This window comes from Typopeltis vanoorti, chromosome 24, assembly GCF_054136105.1.
Source record: "Typopeltis vanoorti isolate ZY-2024b chromosome 24, IOZ_Tvanoo_1.0, whole genome shotgun sequence".
NCBI classification, from domain to species: Eukaryota; Metazoa; Arthropoda; class Arachnida; order Uropygi; family Thelyphonidae; genus Typopeltis; species Typopeltis vanoorti.
This window is the reverse complement of record NC_143572.1, coordinates 70,829,058-70,855,469: the sequence shown is the minus strand read 5'-3', so window position 1 is coordinate 70,855,469 and position 26,412 is coordinate 70,829,058. Positions and strand designations below refer to the sequence as shown.

At 36.7% G+C, this 26,412-nt stretch overlaps 1 protein-coding gene across 2 annotated transcripts in view; it reads right to left on the bottom strand.

Moving 5' to 3' along the window:
• The window catches only part of ck (unconventional myosin-VIIa ck), a 526,896-nt gene that overhangs the window by 158,084 nt on the left and 342,400 nt on the right, over positions 1-26,412 (bottom strand). For both annotated transcript variants that reach the window (XM_090413984.1, XM_090413985.1), the window contains exon 31: positions 13,133-13,377. In XM_090413984.1, the coding sequence (XP_090270110.1) occupies positions 13,133-13,377 (245 nt within the window). The remainder of the gene's footprint in view (positions 1-13,132; positions 13,378-26,412) is intronic.

Below are 26,412 nucleotides of genomic sequence, written 5' to 3'. Positions count from 1 at the left end.
TTATCTGTCCTGCCTGTCTGGCCATAGAGGAAAGTTTGCAATGCAAGGCACCTGATATAATCCTGACAGGTCTAGGGAATGTGGCTGGTCTTTGGTAGAGCAGATAAGAGATGCCAATTTCTTATGTGGTCTGTAACTAGTTGTAAGGTCATATTTCCTTATGATTTTTGTTAATTTTTTGGATGTGCCCCAGATATATGGAATGGTGATATATTTTGAGTAATCTCTGCTTTGAGAGGGAGAGGAGGGGGGGGATTGCGGTTACATGATTTTAATATATTTTGGATTTTCTGGGGATTTTAGCCATTGGCTAAGAAAGCGTTATGGATATGGTCAAGTTCAGTAGTTTGGGCACTGTTATCCAAACTAATTAATTTTATCCTGTTATGTAGGATTTTCATAATCCCATATTGTTGGGAGTGAGGAGGTGACTACTGGTGAAAGTATCTATTTGTGTGTAGGTTTTCTGTAAACAGAGAATGCTAAGAATCTGTCAGGCTGGCGTGTAATCAGAGTATCTAAGAATGGGAGACTGTTGTTGTTTTCCTTTTCCAAGGTAAACTGGATCCTGCTGGTATTGATTGTTTGTGTGTTAAAAAATTGTGGAGTGTATCCAGGCCATGTGACCAAATGGAGAACACATCATTCACATAGCATAGCCAGACAGTGGGTTTATGTGGGACAGAGTTTAACACGTTGACTGCCAACCATGAGATAATTCGTAGTATGAGATCTGGCTGAGAGGGCCGACTACGAGTTATCCTGTAGTTGCTAGACTTGCCTTTTTCGTGCAGCTGCGAGTATATTCATAGTATATAAGCATAACTTAGGATAGTTGGCTTCTGGGAAGAGAACAAAAAATCAAAGCTGGCGTACATGAACAGAAAATTTATTCATACAGTGAAAATCAAATACAAAGTAATAGAACAATTTTATTTTTTGTGATATTTTTTAAAACAACCTTCCACACAAAGTGCTGGCTTCTCTTCACAGGCTGGACAATAATAATGCACTTCTTGTCATTTCTTAGCTTGGGTACAAATTCAACATGGCTTTGTTGGATGCAGTTTTTTTCGGTAGGTGGGATACTCTCTAAATAATGAACTTCTTCCGATCTAACTTTCTTTGAAACTGGTAGAATCTCTTTTCCAATCAATGCTTCGACGAATGCTTCTCTAAATTTTATAAGTTTTATGTTAGAATTAGTTACTTTATGAAAAAATTTGAACGCATTGTGTATATATATTTCTATAATATATACGTAATGCAATTTTTTTCGGCCATCTAATGGTCTTTCTTAGAGCTGAGTAATACAACAGCATTTGATATGATCAGTCAATGTCGGACATTCCCTTATTATAATCTCGAATTATGTTTGGTTTCATCGAAAATTTTCCATTGCGGTTGGACACCTACTATTTCAACAACACGCATGTTAGAAATACAAAGTATTTCTCATTTGTCTTTCCATTTACATACTATAGCAGAACCATTTCGCTACAGATATTTTTTATCTGGTACATAGTTTTGGTGCATAATATTATTAAAATGATTCAATATCGGTCTTACCTTGTATGGTCTGTCAGAAGATGGTATTGAGTTATCAGTGAAGTGAAAATAACGCAATAACAACTGGAAACTATTTCGACTCATATGTGATTGTAAAAACATTATATTATAAAGTGGGTTTCTACTCCAGTAATGCTCTATTGTTGGAAAAGAACAAGGGCCCATTTGTAATAAAAGTCCAATAAAAACTTTCATTTCTGTGACACTGACGTGCTTCCATTGTGATGCCCTGTGAGATTTTCTTACTCGTGCAAGTTTTGCAATTTTTTGCTCAGCACATAAATTAGTTTGTTCAACCAGTAATGCAAGAAACTCTTCTGAAAAAAATAAGTCCACCAATGTTTGTACTGTAAAATTTGTTGTGTCCAATTTCAAATCAACGTTCTCTTGGAAAATAAATTGTTCAGGATCTTGTTGTATTTCGGTCAACAAATTATCATTCATATTTGAAGTTGTTGCTTGGAAACGACTTTATCTTCACTGTCCTCACTCAAATCCTCAGAAGGTTCATAATCACAACTGTCGTAATCATCATCTCATCAAATTCTGACTCACTTAGATTAGCGTAGTACTCAAGTTCTTCTTGAGTCAGTGGTCTTTTCTTATCCATATTGTGGGGTTATAAATATATATTATAATAATAATTATAAAACAAAATACTCAAGAAAGAAGTAAATGTAACGTACCCAACTAACTTTGATTCACTACTGACGAATTTACACACATATCGCTAACTCTGCTTTAGCAAAAAAATGACAAGTCTAAGCTTGTCTGAGTACAAAGGATTTTGAATAATATGATATGATTAAATCAAATTGGCTTCTGAGACCCAAATCCTGAAAATTGCCATGGCAGTCAACATGTTAAGGCTTTTTATTCAAAGGTCTCCATAAAGAAGTTAGCCAGGGGTGGAAGGATTTTTGTTTTTTGTTTTCTGAAATACAGGAATGTATTGATTAAAGTTTTTTAATTAATGTCCTAGTATATGTTGTCATTTCCTGAAAAAATAAAAGCTATGTATAACCAACATATAAGCTTATCTACAAGAATTAGTTAATCTTCCATCTCCACACTATGGCACCATTGGCCATATATACACAAGAACACTAATTATCATCAACAGATAATGCCATCTATCAATAGTATTACTATCATCAACAGATAATGTCAATAGTATTTTTTGTATGTAAGTTGAATTCTACAATCAATTGGCCTGTTATGCGGGATGAAAAACCTGAGCTTCCAGGAGAAAAAAATTGTGCACAGTAGTCAAGATGCAGTCAAGTCATAGCATTATAAAGAGGGAAAATAATATCTACCTTTACTTGCCAATGTGTTCCTCAACATTCAAGTAATACTATGAGCTATTGTGTCAATCAGCAGAGCATACAAAGTCTGATCATTCTATTTAATGAGTATATAAAAATAACAATTTCCTTATCTCTACTTGTTAGTTTGTTCTTCAATAGCCAAGTAGTCATGTGAGCAACCTTAGCAATATATCTTTTGAACTTCAATTCTATGTCTACCATCACTCCTCAATCCCTAGCTTCATCTATTTCTGGAGTATAGTTCCATCAATGTGGTACACACCTTGTAATTTATTTATCCCAAAATGAATAACTACATTTCTCACATTAAACTGACACCCATTATCTTTCGCTCATACTGACAGTTATTTAAATCATCCTTACAAGCTCTTCACATCACCTTATTCACTATTACTCTACCTAATTTTGCATCATCAGTAAACATCTGAATATTTCCTTTCAGGTTATTTCCTATATTATTTATGAAGAAATTAAACAGTAGTGGTTCCAGCACTGAACCTTGCAGCATACCACTAGTCACCTGTTTATGCCTTGATTTTGCCCTTCCATAAACTAGTTTTTGATATCTGTCCAGCAGGCACCCTCTTATCCACATGAATCTCGCTGAGGGAAGAATGAAATTATAGAGTAGTGATGAGTTGCATTTAAATGGCTTTGGCGTGAGGGTGCTGGAGAAAGTATTGCTGGATGAAAGTACAGTGCGTGAAGGTACAGTGTGTGTGATGCATGCCAGAGATCAGAAGAAAGAGATGAAGGGAAAAATCAGGAGAGTAGTACTGAAGAGAGAAAAGGAATACAAGAGGAACAGGGAAATGAGGGGAGCTCGGGTGGACAGGGAGACATGGCATAGAGAGAGTGAACGTTGAAAGTGGCAGTGAATGTGTGTATGAAGATGGAGTATATTGTGATGTGGGTGGAGAAGTTGAGACTGAGCAGATATATGTGGCAAGCGGTGATAAAGGTGATTGGGCAGGTGTAGTGGTAAAATCATAACAAACATGGCTTGGATAGGACTGCTAAAGACCTCAAAATGAACTGCTTGCTGTGTTTGTTTACAAATGCCAAAAGTATCAGAAATAAGAGGGATAAAATGGTTACAGTGATTGAGTTTATTTGCCCCAAAATCACTGGAATAAGGGAAACATGGTTGAATGAAGATGATATAATGGGAATAGAAGGATACGAAGGGGAGGAGTTCTGCTGATGATAGCAGGGGAATTAAGTCCACATAAGGTAGACATGAAAGGAGGAAATAGTGGTAATGGTTGTGGTGTAACTTAGAGGTTGAGAGGAAGACATATTTAGTTGGATGTTGTTATAGGACTGGCAATGTGGAGGGTGGTGATGAAGAAATGTATAAACAACTTGGATTAGTGAACAAAGGAAGGGTGATTATTATGGATGATTTTAATTATGGCAGTATAGATTGGAATGAAGAGATAGCATTTGGGAATAAGGAAAATGAATTTCTCGAGTTCTTGAGAGATAACTATCTCAGGCAGCACATAAAGGAGGGCATGCGAGGATCGAGAGTTCTAGATCTGATGATTTCATCACAGAATGTGATTGTGAGAGGAGTTTCACACTTTCAACAGTTTGGTGAAAGTGATCATGAAGTAATCACCTGTGTTGTGCCTAGTCATATGCAGACTTTTATGAGGAAAGGATATATGTGGAATTATAAGGCTGGTGATTATGACAAGCTTAGGAGACAACTTCGAGCTATAATATGGAACGGGAAGTTGAGCAGTAAGGAAATAAATGCTGCATGGGAACTTACAAAGAAATACATAACAGCATCAATGTACTAATATATCCCAAAGGCCAAAAGGCTGAATAAGGTAGGTGTAAAATGGATGAATGTGGAGCTTAAGCATGAAATCTGGAAAAAGAAAGTACTTTGGAGGAAGTACAAGATGAATAATGGTAATAATCAGTTTCATGAAGAGTATAAAGAACAAGCCAGGAGAGTGACTCAGTTAGTAACAAAAACAAAAGTAGAGTATGAGTGGAAATTGGCAAAGCAGGCAAAGAGAAACCCTAGAGAATTTTTTTTAGATATGTGGCAAGTAGAAGGAAGAATGATCATGGTAAGATGAAGTTAAGGGATGAAAGTGGTAGAATGGTAACTTCTGCAGAAGACATTGTTGAGGTATTCAGTGATCAATTTATCAGGGTGTTTCATCCTGATCAGGATGAAATCATGAGGACCTTAAGTGTAGAGGACATAGGAGAGGCTGGCTTAATTGTGAGTGAGCAGGAGATATTGGAGGAAATAAATAAACTTGATATCAATAAAGCGATAGGATTTGATGACATATCACCATGCATCTTAAGCGATTGTTCAAGGGAATTGGCATGCCTGTTTAATAAGTGTTATAACTGCACAGGTTCCAAGGGAATGGAAGAAGGGTAAAATTGTTCCACTGCATAAAGGTGATGATAAGACTGAAGCTTCAAATTATAGGCCAGTCTGTATATCTGGAGTTGTGGTGAAGGTCCTGGAGAGATTGGTGAGAAGTAGGATACAGAAATGGGTTGATAACAGCAGTATTGTCTGTGGTTATCAGCATGGGGTTGTTAAGGGGAGATCATGCTTCACTAACTTACTTATGTACTATAACAAAGTGACAAATACCTTGGCAGGGTAGATGCATATACAGTGGTGTACTTAGATTTTGCAAAGACTTTTGATAGACTGCCACACAATAAGCTCTTAAATAAATTGAAACAGATGGGACTGGATAACAGACTTCTGAGTTGGATCAGCTACTGGCTGTTGGATAGGTATCAGAAAATTGTATATGGGGTACAATATCCCAAAAGGGAAAGGTAACTAGTGGTGTGCCGCAGGGGTCAGTTTTGGGACCATTGTTCAATATATATGTTAATGATACTGGGTTGGGTTTAACTAGTGATATCCAGCTGTTTACAGATGATGCAAAACTGGGGAGAGCAATGCAGAGTCAAGCAAATGTTATTGCTTTACAAGAGGACTTGAATAGATTGTATGATTGGGCAGGTAAGTAGAACTGTGAGTTCAATGTTGCAAAGTGTAAGGTTTTGAAATTTGGTAAGCAACGATGGGATGCAAAGTATACACTTGGTGGGGAAACTTTAATGGAACTAGAGGAGATGAGAGATCTAGGAGTGATGGTGGACAAGGAACTGAAATTCAGGTGCCACACTGCACAAGGTGTGAAGACATCACACTGGATAATCGCAATGATGCGGAGGACCCTGACATGCAGAAATAGAGAGGTTATGATTCCATTGTACAAGGCCATGAATAGGCCTCATATGGATTATTGTGCACAGATTTGGTTTCCAGGTTTTCATGGTGACAAGGATATGTTGGAAATTGTCCAGAGAAGATTCACAAAGGTAGTCAGTGGTATTTGAAGGAAGGGGAGGAAGGGGAGGGATATGATTGAGACATATAAGCTAGTCAGGAATTGTTATCAGGTCGACATGGAAGAAATTTTTTATAGAATTGGAGCGCGGGGGGGGAGTAAAAATGGGGCCATCACTGGAAACTGCATAAGTAGGGTGTGAACAGAGGAGTAGGTTCTTTGCATGGAGGGTGGTCGGTGATGGAATGCATTGCCTGAGTGTGGTTAGATCTTGAATGGGAGACACTCTTTCAACAAAAGAATCACTCATACAAGATCTAACAGGAAGCACAACACTGAATAAGAACATACTTGTGCTCCTAGCAATGAAGCTCATTTTATCAGAAAACATGTCATGTTTAACATAGAAAATAAGATAATAAGTCTGAGATTTGAATCTGTTATCTGAAACGATGTGCTATTGAAATAATATGTTTGGATTATGAATAATATTATTTTAAACATTAGTATTAAAACTGTGTCCTATGCAAGAAAGTAAATGTACTGCCAACAAAAGTCCAAAGGTTGCGGGCCAACCACCATTAGTGACATAACGCCCGAAACTAGAGCATTCGTAGAAGGTGATCGGGGAACGCGTTCCCCGAAAAGGGCAGACACCGTAAGGCAGAGGAATGACATCACCTCGTCGGGATGAATAGGGAAGCTCCGGTGAATAAGATTCCAGCATGGAAAGAGGGCTTTAATAGGGGAGATAAATATGGTTACACAGGTCTGGTATTCCCCCGTTTTTTTCTGTTCCTGTTTCCCTCATGCAGACCAGCGATGCAGACGGCGATGACCAGTATCAACTCTCCCATGGCTGACTATCCCTTTGAAGAAGGTCGAATTAAGCAGTAGTGACGTGATAAGCGAATGTCCAGCAGGAAAGAGTGGCCATTTCGAAACGAGCACATGACCTCCACATGGTAGCAGTTTACAGCAGCGGTGATATCCCACAACAAAGGATGGATGAAAGGGTCTCAATGTCGACACTGCAGAGTGGTAAAGTACTGTAACTTTTCTTGCTTTATATTGATAAGATTTTGTGAAAGGGAAGGAATAAGAACCTGGCTGAAAGAAGGAGAACTTTAATGATAATACATGTTCAGGGACTCACTAACCTTATTGGACTAGTAGTCTGAGAACCCAAGTATTGTGTGGTTCCAAGAATATTGTAAAGGGATCGTTAGTTATTATTGCATAAGTTCAGAATTAGAATAGAGTCTTGTACCATATGTGTACCAATTTGTATGTGAATAATATACTAAATATTTAGTAGATGAATTGTGTATATAATAGTGAATTATATGCCTAAAGTATGATGTGCGTGAGATTTAGATCATTCCTTTCAGTATTGCTCTGCTTGAGGTAGAATGCTAACCTCATATTGTATATAATTATTTGTAATCCTTTTAGCCATATAATAAATATGTTTTCTTATGTAAGCATGTGTGTGATCTAAGCATGAGACTGACTTCACCAATCATTAAATTTCGGACCTATGTGTAAAGGGAATATACAAACAGTTTTAGAGTTAATAGGCCATGACTGCAAAGTTAAGATATCTATAGCTTCCTAATTTATTTTACAAATTTGGTGACACTTAATTTCTGGGAAACTTCCTTAGGACAAGAGATTTCTGTCTTTAGGCTCTGGCTGGCATAGCAAATCAAACAAATTTTGTCAGAGACCTAAAAGAGGAACGGCCCCAGAGAACTAGTTTATAGATAATCTTAGAAGACACTAGAGTGATAAAATAGATAAAATAACAGAAAGTAACGATGTAACAGTGTGTTGTAGGTGTAGACACATTGAATCAGTTTAAGGCATGGTTGGATGAGCACCGTGTGCAATAGTGTGTACCTTCCACGATGAGTTTCTGACTCCATGGAAGTCAAATGTTAATAATAATAAATATAATAATAATAATAACCAGTGTCATATCCATTCCCATTTGTTCTAATTTGCTTAACAGAGTTCCATGTGGTATTTGGCCAAATACCATTGCAAAATCCAGCAGAATAATCGTGTGGCCATTACCCTTATCCAACTCAGCTGTCACTCCATTATAAAAAGTTAGTAAATTACTAAGGCATGACTGACCCTTCACAAAGCTATGTTCCCATCATACAGTACCATTATTCTTATCCACCCAATCTTAAATTCTCTTTTTGACCAATTTTTTCAGGACTTTTACCACCATGCCTTTTTTCAGAACTTTTACCACCAAGAGGTACTGATTGGTCTATAATTTACTACTGCAGTCCTGAACTTCTCTTATACAAGGGAATTATTTTGCCCTCTTTTCACTCCCTTGGAATTCTACCAGAGCTGAGACTTAAATTAAAGAGCCTAATCAGCTCATGTTTTGCTAGTTCCAGCAAAACATAATCTGATTTTCTCCCATAAACTTGGGTTTTTTATCCCAAGTACAGACAAATCGGCCTTCAGTAGACATGCAATTTACAGACAAAAAATACTGTTGTTGGTGCTGATGGGCAATAGATGGCATTGATGGTGGTAGTAGTATCATAATTGGAGAATTAAGTAGTACTGGAGAGGCAGAGATGTATTTAGCAAAGTAGAGTAGTGTGCCCTCCCACGATGAGTCCTTGGACTCCCTGGAGGAGTCATAATAATAATAATAATAATATTCCATTTAATTCCACAGTTGTATTTACGTTGAGATTCTTCAATATTGCAAGAACCACATATTCATCCACCTCTGTTTCCACATATTTCTCTGCACATATGTCACAGCATTGACCTCACTTGGATGATGTGCCCTCGCAAAGTGGTTACCCAATAACTCAACGATCTTATCTGATTTTGTCATCTTGTTACAATCAGCACTCATTAAGGTTATTCTTCCATAGTCATTCTTCCTTTTATTTGTCACACAGCAAAAAAAACTCTATGGCCAGCTCAGCTAGTTTCTTCTTGTAATCTGATTTTGCTTTCCTTACCATGCTGGTCACCTTTCTTGCCTGAACCATGTTCTGTTTATTCATTTGCTGGTCACTTTTATCCTTATATATCCTTAACAGCATTTTCTTTTTCTGCATCTCATGCTTAATGACATTACTCATCCATCTCACTACTACCTTATTAATCCTCCTTACCTAATACTGTATACAATTTAATATAGCTTACTCTAGATGTAGTGAATGGTATATAGTTAAGGGTCATCTAGAGGAAGAAGAGTATTAAATTAAATTGTCTACCTAGGGAAAGGAGGATTAATCGGGTAGGAGTTAGATGGATGTATGATAGACTTTGTATTTTCTAGGAAGGACCTCCCACAATGAATCTTTTGACTCCATGTAGGCCTGAATCATAATAATAATAATATAAGACAGTTTTTACACAAATTTTAACCTATGAGTCTGAGAATTGGACTAGAAATGAAACAGCTGATCCAAAACTAGATCTCCAAATAGAGAGGCTTGTGAAAAATTAGGACAGTGAACAGATGGCATTAATGGCAGAATCATATTTAAAATGATTCGCAAGAAATTATTATTACGGGCAGCTCCAAGCAGTCCTTAGACTCATCGAGGGAGGCCCAACATCATGTCAAGAACAACTATTCAACATTCACACAGTATCTATCATACTTCACCTTTAACTCATTTACAGTCACAGCACCCACAACAGACTCTGGCAGCTTATTCCACTCATTTACCACTCTCCAAGTAAAAAACCAGCTCTAACACCCTTGCTAACCACACTCTTACCAAGCTTCCATGGATGGACCCTAGTCCTCCCACTACCAATCCTATTCTCAAAAATAACTTCTGAATTAATCTTAAAGAAACTCTTCAGTAATTTGAATGTCTCAATCATATCACCCCTTTTCTGCCTATCAACCAATTTTTGCAGCCCACAAATCTTCAACCTGTTCTCATAAGGTTCATTCCATAGTCCTGCTAGTATCTTGGTCACTCATCTCTGGATCCTCTCCACCTCCTCCCCATCGAGAAGAAACCCTGGCGCCTATATCTGGGCACAGTAGTCTAGATGGGGTCTTATCAAGGTTCGATACAGAAGAACAATAACCTGTTTGTCTCTGCTCGTTAAAATGTTTTTCAGCAACCAAGTGATTTGATGAGCTGATTTTGCCACTTTTGCGATGTGTCCCCTAAACTCCAACTCCCTATCCACCAACACTCCCAAATCCCTGGCCTCGTCAATCTCCTGGAGTACAGTTCCAGCAATATGGTATACTGCTGCTAATCTTTTCACCCCAAAATGCATAACCTCACATTTTGCCACATTAAATTGACATCCATTCTCCTTAGCACAGTCCTCCAATTTATCCAAATCATCCTGCAAAATTTTGACATCATGCGCATTCACTATTGCTCTACCGAACTTTGCATCATCAGCAAACAAATGAACAGTTCCTCTCAGATCCTTTCCTATATCATTAATGAACAAATTAAATAGTAGTGGTCCAAGAACAGAATCCTGGCACACCACTAGTCACAAGCCATCTTTTTTACTCTCCATCAACCACCCTCCTATCCATCTCACCAATCCCATATGCTGCAGTTTACTGATTAGAATTCCATGTGGTATCCTGTCAAAGGCTTTATCAAGGTCCAGTAGAATCACTGTAAACCCATTACCCTTATCCAGTTCTGCCGTCACTGTGTTATAATACATGAGCAAGTTACTGAGGCATGAATTACCCTTCACAAAACCACGCTGTCCCCGATACAGTATCCCATTTTCATCTATCCAATCTTGTATTTTCCTCTTGACTATTTTCTCCAAGACCTTGACAACAATTCCTGATATGCTGATCAGATGGTAATTTTCAACAGCAGTCTTGGGACCTCCTTTATGCAGTGGAACTATTTTCCCCTCTTTCCACCCCCTTGGGACTAACCTAGACCCGAGACTCAAATTAAACAAAATGGTCAAAGGCACTGACAATTCTTTAGCTGCTTCCCGCACGACACGAGCTGGTATACCATCCAATCCCGCAGATGAATTGACATTGAAGTTTTGTAATAGATAGACTATTCACCTCCACTTCATTCACCACAATTCCCATATAAGCTGTTTATTCTTCCATTTCTGCAATGTCACCACCTGGATGATATACTCTTGCAAAGTGCTCGCTCAGTAATTCCACTATATCAACTGATTCGGTTACCTCCCTACCATCGGCATTCCTTAAAATCATTCTGCCATATACATTTTTTCTTTTACTTGCAACATATCGAAAAAACTGTTTGGGATTCTCTTTAGCCTGCATGGCTAATGTTCTTTCATAATCCACTTTTGCTTTTCTTACTACACTTGTTACCCTTCTGGCCTGGGCTTTATACCATTCATGTGCCTGCAGGTTACCTTTCACCTTAAATTCTCTCCACAGTTGTTTCTTTTTTTTGCAGCTCAAGCTTAATGGTGTTATTCATCCATTTAATCCCTACTTGATTTATTATTACCAGGCAATGGCTGACTGTATACCAGTCAGCCATTGCCTCCTGCAAAAGCTTTCTAACCTCCTCCTATGCACTATCAACATCCAGCTCTTGCAGTTTAACATGACATGGCACTGAACCAATCAAACTCCTAAGCTTGTCATACTTACCAGCCCGATAATTCCACATGTACCCTGTCTTAATTGTAAATTCCACACCGTTAGCCACCTCCCAAGTCAAGACCCTATGATCACTCTCACCAATTGGTGTCAATGTGGTCATATTCGTTACAGTCAAATCCATGATGCAATTACTAGGTCAAGCACTCTCTGGTCCCTAGTATTTTCCATTACATGCTGTCGCAGATAGTTATCCCTTAATAACTGCATAAAATCCAATTCCTTCCTCTAATGTGTCCTCTCCTCCCTCCAATCCATGCTACCATAGTTGAAATCTCCCATAATAATTACCCTCCTTCTACTCATTTCTTCTATTTGCTTATGCATACCATCTCCACTATCTTTTCCATCACCTGGTCTATAGCAGCACCCAATTGCATATTTTGTTCTGCTAGCCTCAATCTCACACCAAATGGCCTCAAATGTGCTCTTTTCTCTATCCTGCAATTCAACTTCTATTCTCCTTGGCTGCAGCTCATCAGCTATCATCAATAATACTCCTCCGCCCATTTTATTTACCCTGTCATTCCTGAACATACTATACACTTCACATTCAATCCCACTAGCTATATCATGTTCAGTCAGCCATGTTTCACTAATGCGAATAACCTGTGGTCTGAGTGCCAACCAAGGTCAAAAATTCTTCCTTCTTGTTCCTAATACTCCAAGCATTAGTATACATGAATTGCAGACCCCATTAGCCCCATCCCTATCTTGATGCCTTATACTAACTAACTTATTTTGATTTGTTGTCCTTATTCGCTCGGGCATATTATACTCATTCATTGAACTGCCTCCCTAAAGTCTGCATATCTACCCCCCCCCTCCTTAATAAATCTAGTTTCCCTGATTCTTCACATCCACTTCATTCAACAGAAGCAGGTATTCAAACCCAGCAAGTGAATGATCCAGAAAAAAAAAAAAAAAAGGTCCAGGTGGACTGATATAGTTTAAGTAAGGAATTAAAACCCAAAATATAATTTTGGGTTTTAATTATAAAATAAAATATAAAATTGTCTGAATAGACAATCTAGGCAACATGCTGAGACTTCCATAAAGATCAAATGCAGTCTGGGAAGAAGCCCTTCCCATCATAGATTACTATTATGATAATATTAGACAGGAATCTATGATAGTAATAATGTAAGTTTCAGGTTACCAAGATGAGCAAGCAATAAAAATAAGCGTCATCTCATTTTACCATTATTCATAAATAAAATACTTACCTTTGGCTAGCAATTGCAGTAATTTCTGGGAATGACAGCTCCAACAGAACTTGTTCTTGATCATCTACAACATATACACCAGTCCAATTTATAGCAATAATTACATCATTTTTAGGAAGATGAGGTCCAGATGAACGTAAAGCTTCATAAAATCGAGAAAATAACAGAGGCCATTTAAGTTTGGCATAGTCTACAATATCTTCTTTTATTCTAAATACAGGAACTCTGTCCCTAAAGTAGTAACTCTGTTGAATATAAAATTTCAAAATAATTAGTGGTAAACTAGAGAAAAAAAAATAAAAGTAAGTAAATAAATAAATAAATAAATATATATATATATATATATATATATTGAAGAAGTAAACATTCCCAAAATATTATTTGTGATGAGGAAATATGAGAAACTAATGAAAAAATTAAGTGAGATAGAAATCAAAGTTTAACTGGTATTTAATTATAATTTTCATTGCAGATATCTTGCTGATTTATCAAGCAGCATCTTTCTTCAGAACAAAGTTTATAGAAAAAACATAACTCACAATTACTCTAGTTACCATATAATTAATAGCAGCCAATACTGTAATGTCAGCCTTGTTGGCCAAAGAATAATGCAGCTGATTTCCAACCAATACGAGGGATTTAGTGGGTTCAAATCCCAAAGCAGCATGGAAGTTATACAATTGTACTATTCATTATGTGCCTTTATGACCTTTTACTTCTAAGAGGCATCAGTCCATGAAAAAAAAAAAGAGCTTCAATTGAGCCTTGAATTTGTGAAAATAAAATGCATTAACAAAGTTAACTATATTAGGAATTATTGACATGATATATAAGGGTTTAATATTATTTAGGAAAATGAATTTTAATACCATTAATACTGATCATATTGCATAATTGCATAGCAGTTTTTCTAAGGATAGATGTTGAAAGTTTTTTTTGGTTGGTTATATTATAAATTAAAGATGCCAAGAAATTATATTCTTGGTTTCATCTTTTATCCAAGTGTAAGCAAACAAAGTTTGCATGTGAAGTCTTCGTGACTGGGTTACTTGTATATAGAGACTAATGACTTCACATCAAAAGCCTTAGTATCCCATAATGCAATGCACATATTCTGGCACACCACTACATACTTATTGCCTTAGTATCCCATAATGCAATGCACATATCCTTATGGACTAACTACACACTAAGGCAATTGATGTGAAGTCTTACTTGTATATAGCCTCTATATACAAGTAACCCAGTCACATGTAAACTTTGTTTGCTTACACTTAGATAAACGATGAAACAAGAATATAATTTCTTGGGATCTTTAATTTATAGTATAACCAAGTGAAAAAGCTTTTGACATCTATCTCTAATCCAGAGATTTTTAGTAATAAGATGCGACACCTTTTGGCTACTTGTATATAGAAAGGTGACTTCTGCATGACTTCAAACTTGGTATAACTTCTGAATCTGGCTTCCACTGCTGAGACTTCAATAAAGATCAAAAGTAGTCTGGGTAGCAGTCCTTCCCATCATAGTATTATACATGTCTGTAAGGATATGCTTTGGCTTATGGAATACTAAGCCAATTCATGTGAAGTCATTAGATTCTACATATAAGTAACCCAGTCACGAAGCAACTTTATACACAAACTTTGTTTGTTTACACTTGAATAAGGAATGAAACCAAGAACATAATTTCTCATCATCATCAAATTCCTGACATGTATTCCGGACAATCTCCAAAGTTTGGTTCCTGTTCCCAAACTCTTTCATTTTTTCTTGAATGGTGTATTTTAGTCTACAGTTCACATCTGAGAGTTGCTCAACTTTTATTCGCTTTAAAACTTTCTTACATGTTCTCCTTTTCAATATGAAATTCAATTTTATCCTGTTCAAGACTAAATGATGATCTTCCAGTTTCAAATCCCCTGTACACTCTAGTGTCCTGCACCAGGGAGAAAACATCACTATCAACAATAACATAGTCAATGAGTTTTCTTATTCCTTGCCTCTTCTCTCCATGTGAATTTGTGCACATGTTGATGTTGGAACATGGTGTTAGTAATAACCAGTCCATGTCCTGAGCAGAATTCCAACAGGTATTTGCCATTATTATTAGCTTTGCTCTTTTCTCCAAATTTTCCCAAAATATTTTTGTATGTCTGACAATCATTTGCTACTCTGCTATTTAGATCCCCACCAAGGACCAACTTTTCCTTTTTCATTGTGTCAGATGCTTTTTCTAAAGCATCAAAAAATTCCTCCACTTCTACCTTAGTAGAACCTTCTGTGGGACCAGAGGCACAAATAAGTCTCATTGTCCAATTCCCCATTCTGATATTTGCCCACATCACTCTACTTGAGATTGCCTGCCATTCAAGAAGATTAGCCTCGTATTTTGTGTTGAATACTATGGCTACTCCTTCTTTTCCTTGATCGTCATTTCCTGAATATAATATTTTGTATTTATTGCTCAGAAAGATCTCACCAGTTTTTGTCTTTTTTGTTTCAGTTACCCCTATTATGTCGATCTGGTACTTATCTAATTCCTCAGCTAGCTCCATTTCTTTGCCATTCAGGCTTCTTATGTTTATAGTACCGATCTTTAACTCTGGTGATGTTGAGTTGGGGGGTGCTTTCAGATATGTTCCAATAGCAGACTTTCGCTGTTTGCCCCTGGTTCCCTGGCGAAAACAATGGGGGCCTTGTGTAACCAGGCGATGCCCCAGCTGGTATGAAATTTTGTCATGTTGTACCATCATTTTCTATATTGGTTTAAACCAATAAGAATACAATTTGGTTGGCTAAATCCCAAATTGCCAGCCCATCCTCGTTCGTTCAGTATCCAGGTAGATACCCAACAGGGTGCACCAAGAGAAGGTGAGGACTGGACATTAAGTCAGAAGCCCTGGTCGGTTCTCCACATTCCTTTAAAGGCTATGTGGAGGTCTCCTCTCAGTTATACAGCTTTGACCCTTATGCACCCCTAACATATTATATATATATACAGTGTGTCTCAAAAAAATGTATGCACACCTCAACAGCTGATAATTCACTAAATTTTTGTGATTTTGCAGGTTTAATGGAATTGAAATAATGGCTGAAACCTGACTAAGCTTTGAGGAAAGAAAATTTATCCTAAAATGCTACTGGAAGTATGAAAACGTAGTGGAAGTGCAAAGACAGTTTAGAAGAGAATTTCAACGAGATCCACCTACGAGACTTACTCTCACTCAAATTAGAGATAAATTTGAAGAAGATAGAACTGTTCAAAATGTCCATAAGCAACATTCAGAAAGACCACAAACAGCTATGAGGCTTGCAACAGAAGAAAAGTTGATTGAAACATATCATCAAAGTTCAAGAAAATCTGTGCGACAAGTGTCTCGTGAGATAGGAGTATCAAAATCAAGTGTCAATCGCACGTTGAAGTGCAGTCATTGGAAAAGTTACATTCCAAGAAGAGTATAAGCTCTCAATGAAGATGATCCGGATAGGAGAATGCAGTTTTGTGAGTGATGCTTTGAAAACTGTGAAGAGGATGCACAACAATTTCCAAGACAAATTGTGTGGAGTGATGAGATCACATTTAAATTAAATGGGTCAATTAACTGGCACAATTGCACTTACTGGCACCTGAGAATCCACATGTTATGGAGGAACATCTTGTAAATTTACCAGGAGTGACGGTGTGGTGCGGCTTATCAAGACACGGATTAATTGGACCATTCTTTTTCGACAATACTGTAACTGGTGCCAATTACTTGAACTTCCTGCATGACGCTGTCATGCCACATATTCAAGAGGACTTTGAGGATGAGGACTTTTTATTTTCAACAAGATGGGGCACCCTTACACTACCATCGAGATGTGAGGGCCTATCTTGATGAGACTCTACCCAACAGATGGATTGGAAGAAAAGGTTCTGTAGAATACCCCTCGTGTTCACCAGACCTCACGACAATGGAGTTCTTCTTATGGGGATTTATCACGGATAAAGTTTACACTTCAAAACTGGCAACAGTCGACAACTTGAAAGCAGCAATCGAAAGAGAAGCTACAAGACAAAATGATTCTCAATGTTTGCAATTCCATTGCTGCACGTTATCAGTGGTGCTTGGACCAGGACGGTCATCAGTTTGAATACAGATGTTGATGAATGAAAAGTAGATTTATGTAGTGACTTTACAATGTGAAAGTTAACTGTATTATAATAAATACCAACTTTATGATCATTCAAAGTGTGTATACATTTTTTTGAGACACCCTGTATGTATGTATGTGTGTATATATATATATATATATAATATGTAGTAAATGTACATTCACTATATATATATATATATATATATATTTTTTTTTTAAGAATTGAATGACTAGAACCGAGATTTAAGTAAAAAGGTTTTAATATTAAAACACTACTAGTTTCGGCTTGTAACAGCCTTCATCAGGTGACATTATAAAAGAAAGAAAAAAGAAAAAAACTGAAAACACTAAAACACTGAAGCTTAAATAAACTAAGAACATCATAGAGAGTCTCTATACATAATTAACATTAAAATGTTGTGGTTGTATTTAAAGCTGTTCTTTTGTTTGTGGTATTGTTGGGAAAGTACGTGCTAGTAGCATCTCGTGAACGCCAGTACATGATCACAGTTGAATGACTATCTGGGAGGTTGTAGCTCAAGTTATTATTTAGATGAACAAGATTGAAGATGATTTCCCTAGATTCTACGATTTTTCTCTCTAGTTCATCACTGCAACGGAAGATGTTAGTAGATTTTTCCCAGCAGACTTTGTGACTTTGGCTTTCATCATTAGGATTAGCCGAGAAAAGGATATGACTTGATAATGCACTGGCTCGCTGTCTCTTGTAAGTAATGTCCCTCATGTGTTCTTCCATACGCAATTCGACAGATTTGTCTGTCTGCCCAAAATAAGGAATATCACAATCACACAATATTTTATATACATCAGGGTATTTTAGATGATGATGACAAGGTTTTGGGTGGCTTATTAAGAAACGGATTTTTGGAAGTGGAGTGAACAAGGTTCTGATATTGTATTTTTTTAGAACTTTTGCTAATTTATGTGAAACTGTACTTATGTAAGGAATAGAAATATTGCCTTTGAATCTATTTGTTTCCTCTGAGTGATGTCTAGGAGGATTAAGAAGGAATTTTTCAATGATTCTCTTGGAATATCCATTAACTTTGAAAGAAGTTTTGAGATGGTTTATTTCTGTAAGAAGTTCATTTGGGTCGTCCAGAAGAGAACGGGCTCTATGTCCCAAGGTGAAAATTATTCCAAGCTTATGAGGAGGGAAGTGATGGGACTGACTATGCAGATATCTGTTGGTATGCGTTAGCTTTCTATACATCGATATTTTGAGTTTACCAGAGGAGCGTGTCAGTTTGACATCAAGAAAAGGCAGGGAATTATCCGTTTCAAGCTCAGCAGTAAACTTAATACTTTGATGTTGGCTATTGAGATGTTCGAGGAAAACCATAAGGGAATCACATCCATGGTTCCAAATAATGAAGACATCATCGACATAGCATTTCCAAACTTTAGGTGTTAAAATAAAGGAAGATATAGCCTTGGTTTCAAAATCTTCTAAGTAAATATTTGCGAGTACAGGGGATAAAGGATTACCCATAGCCAGTCCATGATTTTGTTTGTATATAGTATCCTGAAATTTGAAGTAATTGGACTTGATGCAATGTGTAAGCAAGGCTAACATATTTTTGGATAACTTGTCCTTGAATAATGTTAGGACTTCATCTGTTGGAACATTAGTGAACAAAGAAGATATGTCCAAGCTAGCCATGATTTCATCTTCATTAACTGTTATATCCTTGATGTATGTAATGAATTCTGCAGTGTTCTTGATAAAGGATGGTGACTTGCCTGAAAAACCTTTTAGGTATTTGGCAAGATATTTTGAAAGGTTGTACATCAGAGAATTGATACCTTCTACAATGGGGCATAGTGGGGTGTTCTCTTTATGGATTTTAGGAACACCATATATGCGAGGAATTAACGGATGGAGAGAGCGTAGAGATAAGCGAACGTTACAGGATAACGTTCGCTTATCTCTAGTGGTTGTTTTTAATAAGTTTTTTGTACCATTTTGAAGTTCACGAGTTGGATCTCTCTCGAGTATTGAGTAGGTATCATTTTGTAGTAATTCAAGCATTTTATTCAGGTAATCTTCAGAGTTGAGGATCACTGTTGCATTGCCTTTATCCGCAGGAAGGTTAATTATATTTCTGTTGTTTTTTAAACTTTTAATAGCTTTGCGTTCGGTTAAAGTAATGTTATCTGCAGGTGGTTCTGCGTTATTGATAATAAAGATTGATTCAATATGTAGAAGTTTGGCATCTTGTGGAGGGAGAAATGAAGTAGCTTTTTCTGTTTTTGTAAGTAATGTCTCCTTTGGTATAAATTTTGGGGAAGTAATAAAGTTTAGACCTTTATTAAGGATGCTTTTTTCTTCATCTGAAAGTATATAAGAAGATTTCTTGATAACGACTTTGTTAATATTGATGTGTGGATTTGAGAAGTTCCTATTATTTTGTATTCAAGGACAAGTTATCCAAAAAAATGTTAGCCTTGCTTACACATTGCATCAAGTCCGGTTACTTCAAATTTCAGGATACTATATACAAACAAAATCATGGACTGGCTATGGGTAATCCTTTATCCTATGTACTCGCAAATATTTACTTAGAGGATTTTGAAACCAAGGCTATCTCTTCCTTTATTTTAACACCTAAAGTTTGGAAATGCTATGTCGATGATGTCTTCATTATTTGGAACCATGGACATGATTCCCTTATGGTTTTCCTCGAACATCTCAATAGCCAACATCAAAGTATTAAGTTTACTTCCGAGCTTTAAACGGATAATTCCCTGCCTTTTCTTGATGTCAAACTGACATGCTCCTCTGGTAAACTCAAAATATCGATGTATAGAAAGCCAACGCATACCAACAGATATCTGCATAGTCAGTCCCATCACTTCCCTCCTCATAAGCTTGGAATAATTTTCACCTTGGGACATAGAGCCCGTTCTCTTCTGGACGACCCAAATGAACTTCTTACAGAAATAAACCATCTCAAAACTTCTTTCAAAGTTAATGGATATTCCAAGAGAATCATTGAAAAATTCCTTCTTAATCCTCCTAGACATCACTCAGAGGAAACAAATAGATTCAAAGGCAATATTTCTATTCCTTACATAAGTACAGTTTCACATAAATTAGCAAAAGTTCTAAAAAAATACAATATCAGAACCTTGTTCACTCCACTTCCAAAAATCCGTTTCTTAATAAGCCACCCAAAACCTTGTCATCATCATCTAAAATACCCTGATGTATATAAAATATTGTGTGATTGTGATATTCCTTATTTTGGGCAGACAGACAAATCTGTCGAATTGCGTATGGAAGAACACATGAGGGACATTACTTACAAGAGACAGCGAGCCAATGCATTATCAAGTCATATCCTTTAATCGGCTAAACCTAATGATGAAAGCCAAAGTCACAAAGTCTGCTGGGAAAAATCTACTAACATCTTCCGTTGCAGTGATGAACTAGAGAGAAAAATCGCAGAATCTAGGGAAATCATCTTCAATCCTGTTCATCTAAATAATAACTTGAGCTACAACCTCCCAGATAGTCATTCAGCTTTAATCATGTACTGGCGTTCACAAGATGCTACTAGCACGTACTTTCCCAATGATACCACAAACTTTTAAATACAAACACAATGTTTTAATGTTAATTATGTATAGAGACTCTCTACGATGTTCTTAATTTATTTAAGCTTCAGTGTTTTAGTGTTTTTTTTTTCTTTCTTTTATAATGTCACCTGATGAAGGCTGTTACAAGCCAAAACTAGTAGTGTTTTAATATTAAAACCTTTTTACTTAAATCTCGGTTCTAGTCATTCAATTCTTTTAAAAAATATGTATGTTAACTGAGTTAATGATCATTCATTCACATATATATACAGGGTGTTCGGGATAAATTTGACAGTTTCGTAAGGAAAAAGAAAATCTTCTTTGTATCTATTAAATTTAATGAATTGACAAAAAAACATTACAGGCAGAGTTAATTACAATACTATCAACAACATTTACTCAAAATAACCACCATTAGCATCGATCACAGCTTCAATTCTGCTTCGGAACCTCGAACAAGCTGATGCTACAGTCTCCCTGGGAAGGGCCGCAAAAACTGTTTTAATTTTATCCATTAACTGGGCTTTTGTATTACTGGAAGTGCAATTGGTGTCTTTTTCAACTGCGCCCCATACAAAATAATCCATGGGGTTAAGGTCTGGGGAGTTTGGAGGCCAAACATTTGGACTGGTGAAGTCGTAGAAATTTTCAGACAACCATTTTTGACTTTTCCCAGAGGTGTGGCAAGGGGCCGAATCCTGCTGCCATACATACGGCCTACCATTGGCTACCCTTGTTATCCAGGGCTTGACTACAGTTAGCAACTCCACGATCAAAGCCCGAATTCCAATGCCAGGGTTCTTCAACACCTGTTCCTGCAGATTTGCGAGGAATTCTGCTGTACGAACGCAATCAGATCGTCTGCTAGGGATCTTTCTTCTTGCTACATCCTCGTAGTCACCATTGCAAGTCTCTAGTTCATGCCTGATTGTTTTTACTGTATTCAGGGAGCATTGGGCAGCAGTCGTAATATCCTTATTTTGATGGCGGGCACGAATCATCATGATACAAGTTATTCTCTTCCATGATTCAGGTGGGTTCCAGCTATCCATCCTTTCTGACATCTTGTATATGAATGAAGAAGGGTCCAAACTTTTAAATGAAGAGAAGTGTGTGTTAATACATGTAAGTTACAGAAAAATATAATTAATTATAAATATGTCAAATTTATCCCGAACACCCTGTATATATAATGCATGTACATAATGATTTGATTTGTTATGAAAAATTATTATTATCCTAAGGCAACATAATTTCTTGGCATCTTTAATTTATAGTTTTTCTAAGTAAAATATGTGATTATTGGAATAGACATTACAGGATCACATGCCAAGAGTTGATATGAATCAAAGATGTGTGTATTGGTAGCATGAATATTTTCATCCTGCTAGCAGATGTACATTCACTATATATATATATATATATATATATATATATATAAAATATGCATGTACATAATGATTTGATTTGTTATGAAAAATTATTATTATCCTAAGACCCCATGGAGTCAGACTCATCTAGGAGGTCCTCCCTTTTGTCATACATACAGCTCGTTGGATCTTGAATGAGGACTCTTTCAACAAAAGAATCATTCATTCAAGATTTAACAAGAACACAATAATAAGTAATGAAATATTTGTACTATTAGCAAAGGAAGCATATTATATGAGAGAACGTCACATTTTTACCTTAGTAAGAAGTAAAAATAGAAGAAAGATTGTATGTCTAAACATAAATATACTGTTTAAAACGTTAGTGTTTAATTATGCTCTATACAAAAATGTGTATCAAAGTGCTAACAAGTGTCCAAAGGTTGCTTACTGACCACCGTCGATGATGTAAACCCTGAGGCAAAGCCGTTTGTAGAAAGCAAGTTCTGCTCGCGTTCTACGAAAAGAGTGCTCATCGAGGAGAGAGGTATGACACCACTTTGTAAGAGCGAATAGGAAAGCGCCATGAATAAGATTCGAATGCGGAAAGAGGGCGCTGTGACAAAGGATAAATACAAGTTCACGCATGTTTGAACCTCCCATTTTTTTATGTTCCTGTTTTCTCGTGCGGACCAGCGATGCTGATGACCAGAAGGAAGCTTGACGATGGCGAGTTGCAACCTTTTTCCCGTTGCTGACTAATGCAAGTTGGACAAGGCTACACGCGAGATGATGGCAGTCTTCCAATTCGGGCCATCGGTAAAGGTTTCAACGATGTGAGATAGCAAAGATGGCGGGCAAACTAATGACAGCAAACCATGAGATGAGTGAGTGTCCAGCAAAGAAAAGTGGCCATTTCGTAATGAACATGCGACTTCCACGTGGCAGCAACCTACCATAGCAAAAAGATATCCCCTCACAAAGGAAGGACGAAAGAACCATGACATCTTCACGTCAAGGTGGTAAAGTACTGAAACTTTTTTACCTATGTAATAATTAACTTTAGAGGAAAGAAGGAACAAGATTCTGACTAGGAAGAAAAAGAACTTTGTGCTCAGTGATTTAGTGACCGTGTTGGACTGGTAGTCTGAGAACTTAAGATTGTGCAGTTCCTAATTTAATAAAGGAGTCAAAAATCATAGAAAGTTTAGTTTAGAAATTGATCTTATATTTTGTGCTATGTGTGAACCTAATTCACCCGTGGAATGTAAATAGTATACTCGTCAGATTGAATATTTCTTATTTGCTTAACTAGTAAAGTGTTTTCTTATTTGCTTAACTAGTAAAGTGTTTTCTTATTTGCTTAACTAGTAAAGATTTAGTAATGATTTCAATGATTTGCCTTTGACATGTTAAACTTAATTGTAATCTCTTTAGCCATTTAATAAATATGTTTTTCTATGTAAGCCTGAGTTTAAGTTTTGTCTGAGCATGAGACTGATTTTACCACTCATAAAATTACGGACCTATGCATAAGGGGAATATAAGGGGAGTTTAGAGTAATTTGGCCATGACTGTATGCTGAGATGTCTAAAGCTACTTAATTCCTTTAACAAGGTTAGGTAATACTTAAATTCTGGGAAACTTTCTTAGGACAAGAAATTTCTGTCCTTAGGCTCTGACTGGCATAGCTGAAACAAACAAATATCATCAGAGTCCGTAAAGGGGAACGGGCCCCAGAGAATTAGTTTAGAGATATTCTTAGTAGGCACAAGAGAAATAATAGTAGAAAAAATAATAGAAAAAACAACAACAACATAATAAGCTCATTATACTGTGACATAAATACATTCAAATTCTCGGCAGATACCACACTCTCAGACAATTACAATTATTCACAACTCTCCATGCAAAAAACCTGCTTCTCACTCCCTTGCTCACAACCTCCTTATACAGCTTCCAGGGATGAATTTTTTGTTCTCCTGCAATCTTTCACCATTTTATGAAAAACCTCTTCAATGTTAATCCTATAATAACCCCTTATCAACTTGTATGTCTCTATGATATCATCCCTCTTTTTCCTATCCACTAGACTGCAAATTGTATTGTCTCAAACTTACTTTATAATTCAACATTCCAGAGATCAGCAAGTCTCAACTGCCTCAATTGATCAATTGCCTCAATATGTACAATGCAATTAGAATTCCACACGGTACCTTTAAAATTCTTTACAAAGTCTAGCAGTATCACTCTAAATCCATTACCTTTATCCAACTTACTAACCTTTTATAATACAGTGACAGCTGAGTTTGATAATGGTAATGGATTTACAATGATACTGTAAGACTTTGTAAAGACTTAACAGGATACCACATGGAATTGTAATAAATCAATTAGAGTACATGGGGATGGATATAAATTTGGTGACATGGATAAGAAAGTGGTTGATGGAGAGATAACAGATAGTAGTTTATTCAGGAGAAGAGTCTATTGGAGGGCCTGTGACCAGTTGCATGCTACAGTGAACTATGCGGGGAGGAGCAAAATGGTTGTGCCCCTCCCCAGTACCCAGCTCCTGTATTTTTCTTTTAACCACTTCTCCAATACCTTGACTATGACTCCAGAGATGCTAATCAGTTAGTAATTTGCTACCTCAATCTTGGAGCCTCCTTTATGCAATGGGAAGGGTGAAGTAGAAAGCTGTGAAAATACTTCCCTCTCCTTCCATCTCCTTGGGACCAACCCAGAGCTGAGAAAAATTAAACAATATGGTCAAGGGCACTGTCAATTCCCTAATGCCTTCTTGTAAAACTAGAGTTGGTATACCATCAAATCCCATAGTTGTATTTACATCAAGGTTTTGTAATATCTTATGCACCTCCAATTCATATACCTCTATTTCCAAGCCATTGCCTCTCTTTTTACTGCAGTATCTCTCCACCTGGATGATATACTCTTTCAAAGTGCTCACTCAGTAATTCAACTATTTCATCTGTTTCAATTACCTTCCTAGCATCAGTGTTCATTAAAATTATTCTTCCATAAACATTTTTCCTTTTACTGCAACATACTGAAAAATCTCTTAGGAATTACCTGTGGTGAGCTCTACCAATTTCCTCTCATACTCAGATTCATACTCAGACATTCCTTTCTTACCATACTGGTCACTCTTCTGGCTTTGTACTGCTCATATGCCTCATAGGTTCCTGAGTTCTCTATGTAGTTCTGATTTTTCTATTCTGTGAGCCAACTTTACTACATGAATTGTTTCTACAGAACTTGTCAATGAGTCTCCATGTTTCAAATCTCCAGTATAATCTTGTGTCCTGAATCAGCATGGAAATAATACTATCAACGATAACACAGTCAATCAAACTTATTTGCTGTCTTCTTTCCATGTGAATAGCTTTATGTCTAATTCATGTCATGAACAGAAATCTGGTAGGTAAGTACTGTGATTATTAGCTTTGCTTTTGTCTCTAAATTTTCCAAAACATTTCTATATATTTGGTTCATTTCTTACTCTACTGTTTAGCTCTCCAACAAGGATCAACTTTTCTTTTATGTCTGTTGTCTTCTTTACTCAAAAATTTCCTCCACTTCTTAAGACTATTACACTTTTTTTATATAATCTTTGTCAAGTAGCTTTATTTTATCCTCCTACATGTTTCGCCAATTTTTCTATTGGCATCCTCAGGGAATACAAACTAGTAAGCTAAAATGAAGGTTACAGACTAGGTTATAACTGATGGTTCTAATTCATACAAAAAATTGGTATTGTGCGTGACAATGTGCATGTCTCGTTAACGTGATTTATTCATTATGGTTCATGACATAATTGTTATGAAAGTTCATTTCTTTGATGTTTAATGATCTGATAAAAGTTTTCCAAATTTCTGGTAAAATTAGACCTTGATTCTTGTTTAGGTTTTCAGTTTTACGGGCGACTGTAGCTGCTTCTTTAAAGGTTCTTGAATGGTAGTTATCTTCTATGTATGGCATAAGGCTCTTATCCCACTTAATGTGATGGTTAGTAGAGGCAAAGTGGCATGAAAGGCCTGAAATGTCTTGTCTGTTATTTCTGACATATCCTATGTGTTCTTTCTTTCTCGTTTCAAAGCTTCTAGAGGTCTGACCTACGTAACTAATACCACATGAGCAAGGTAT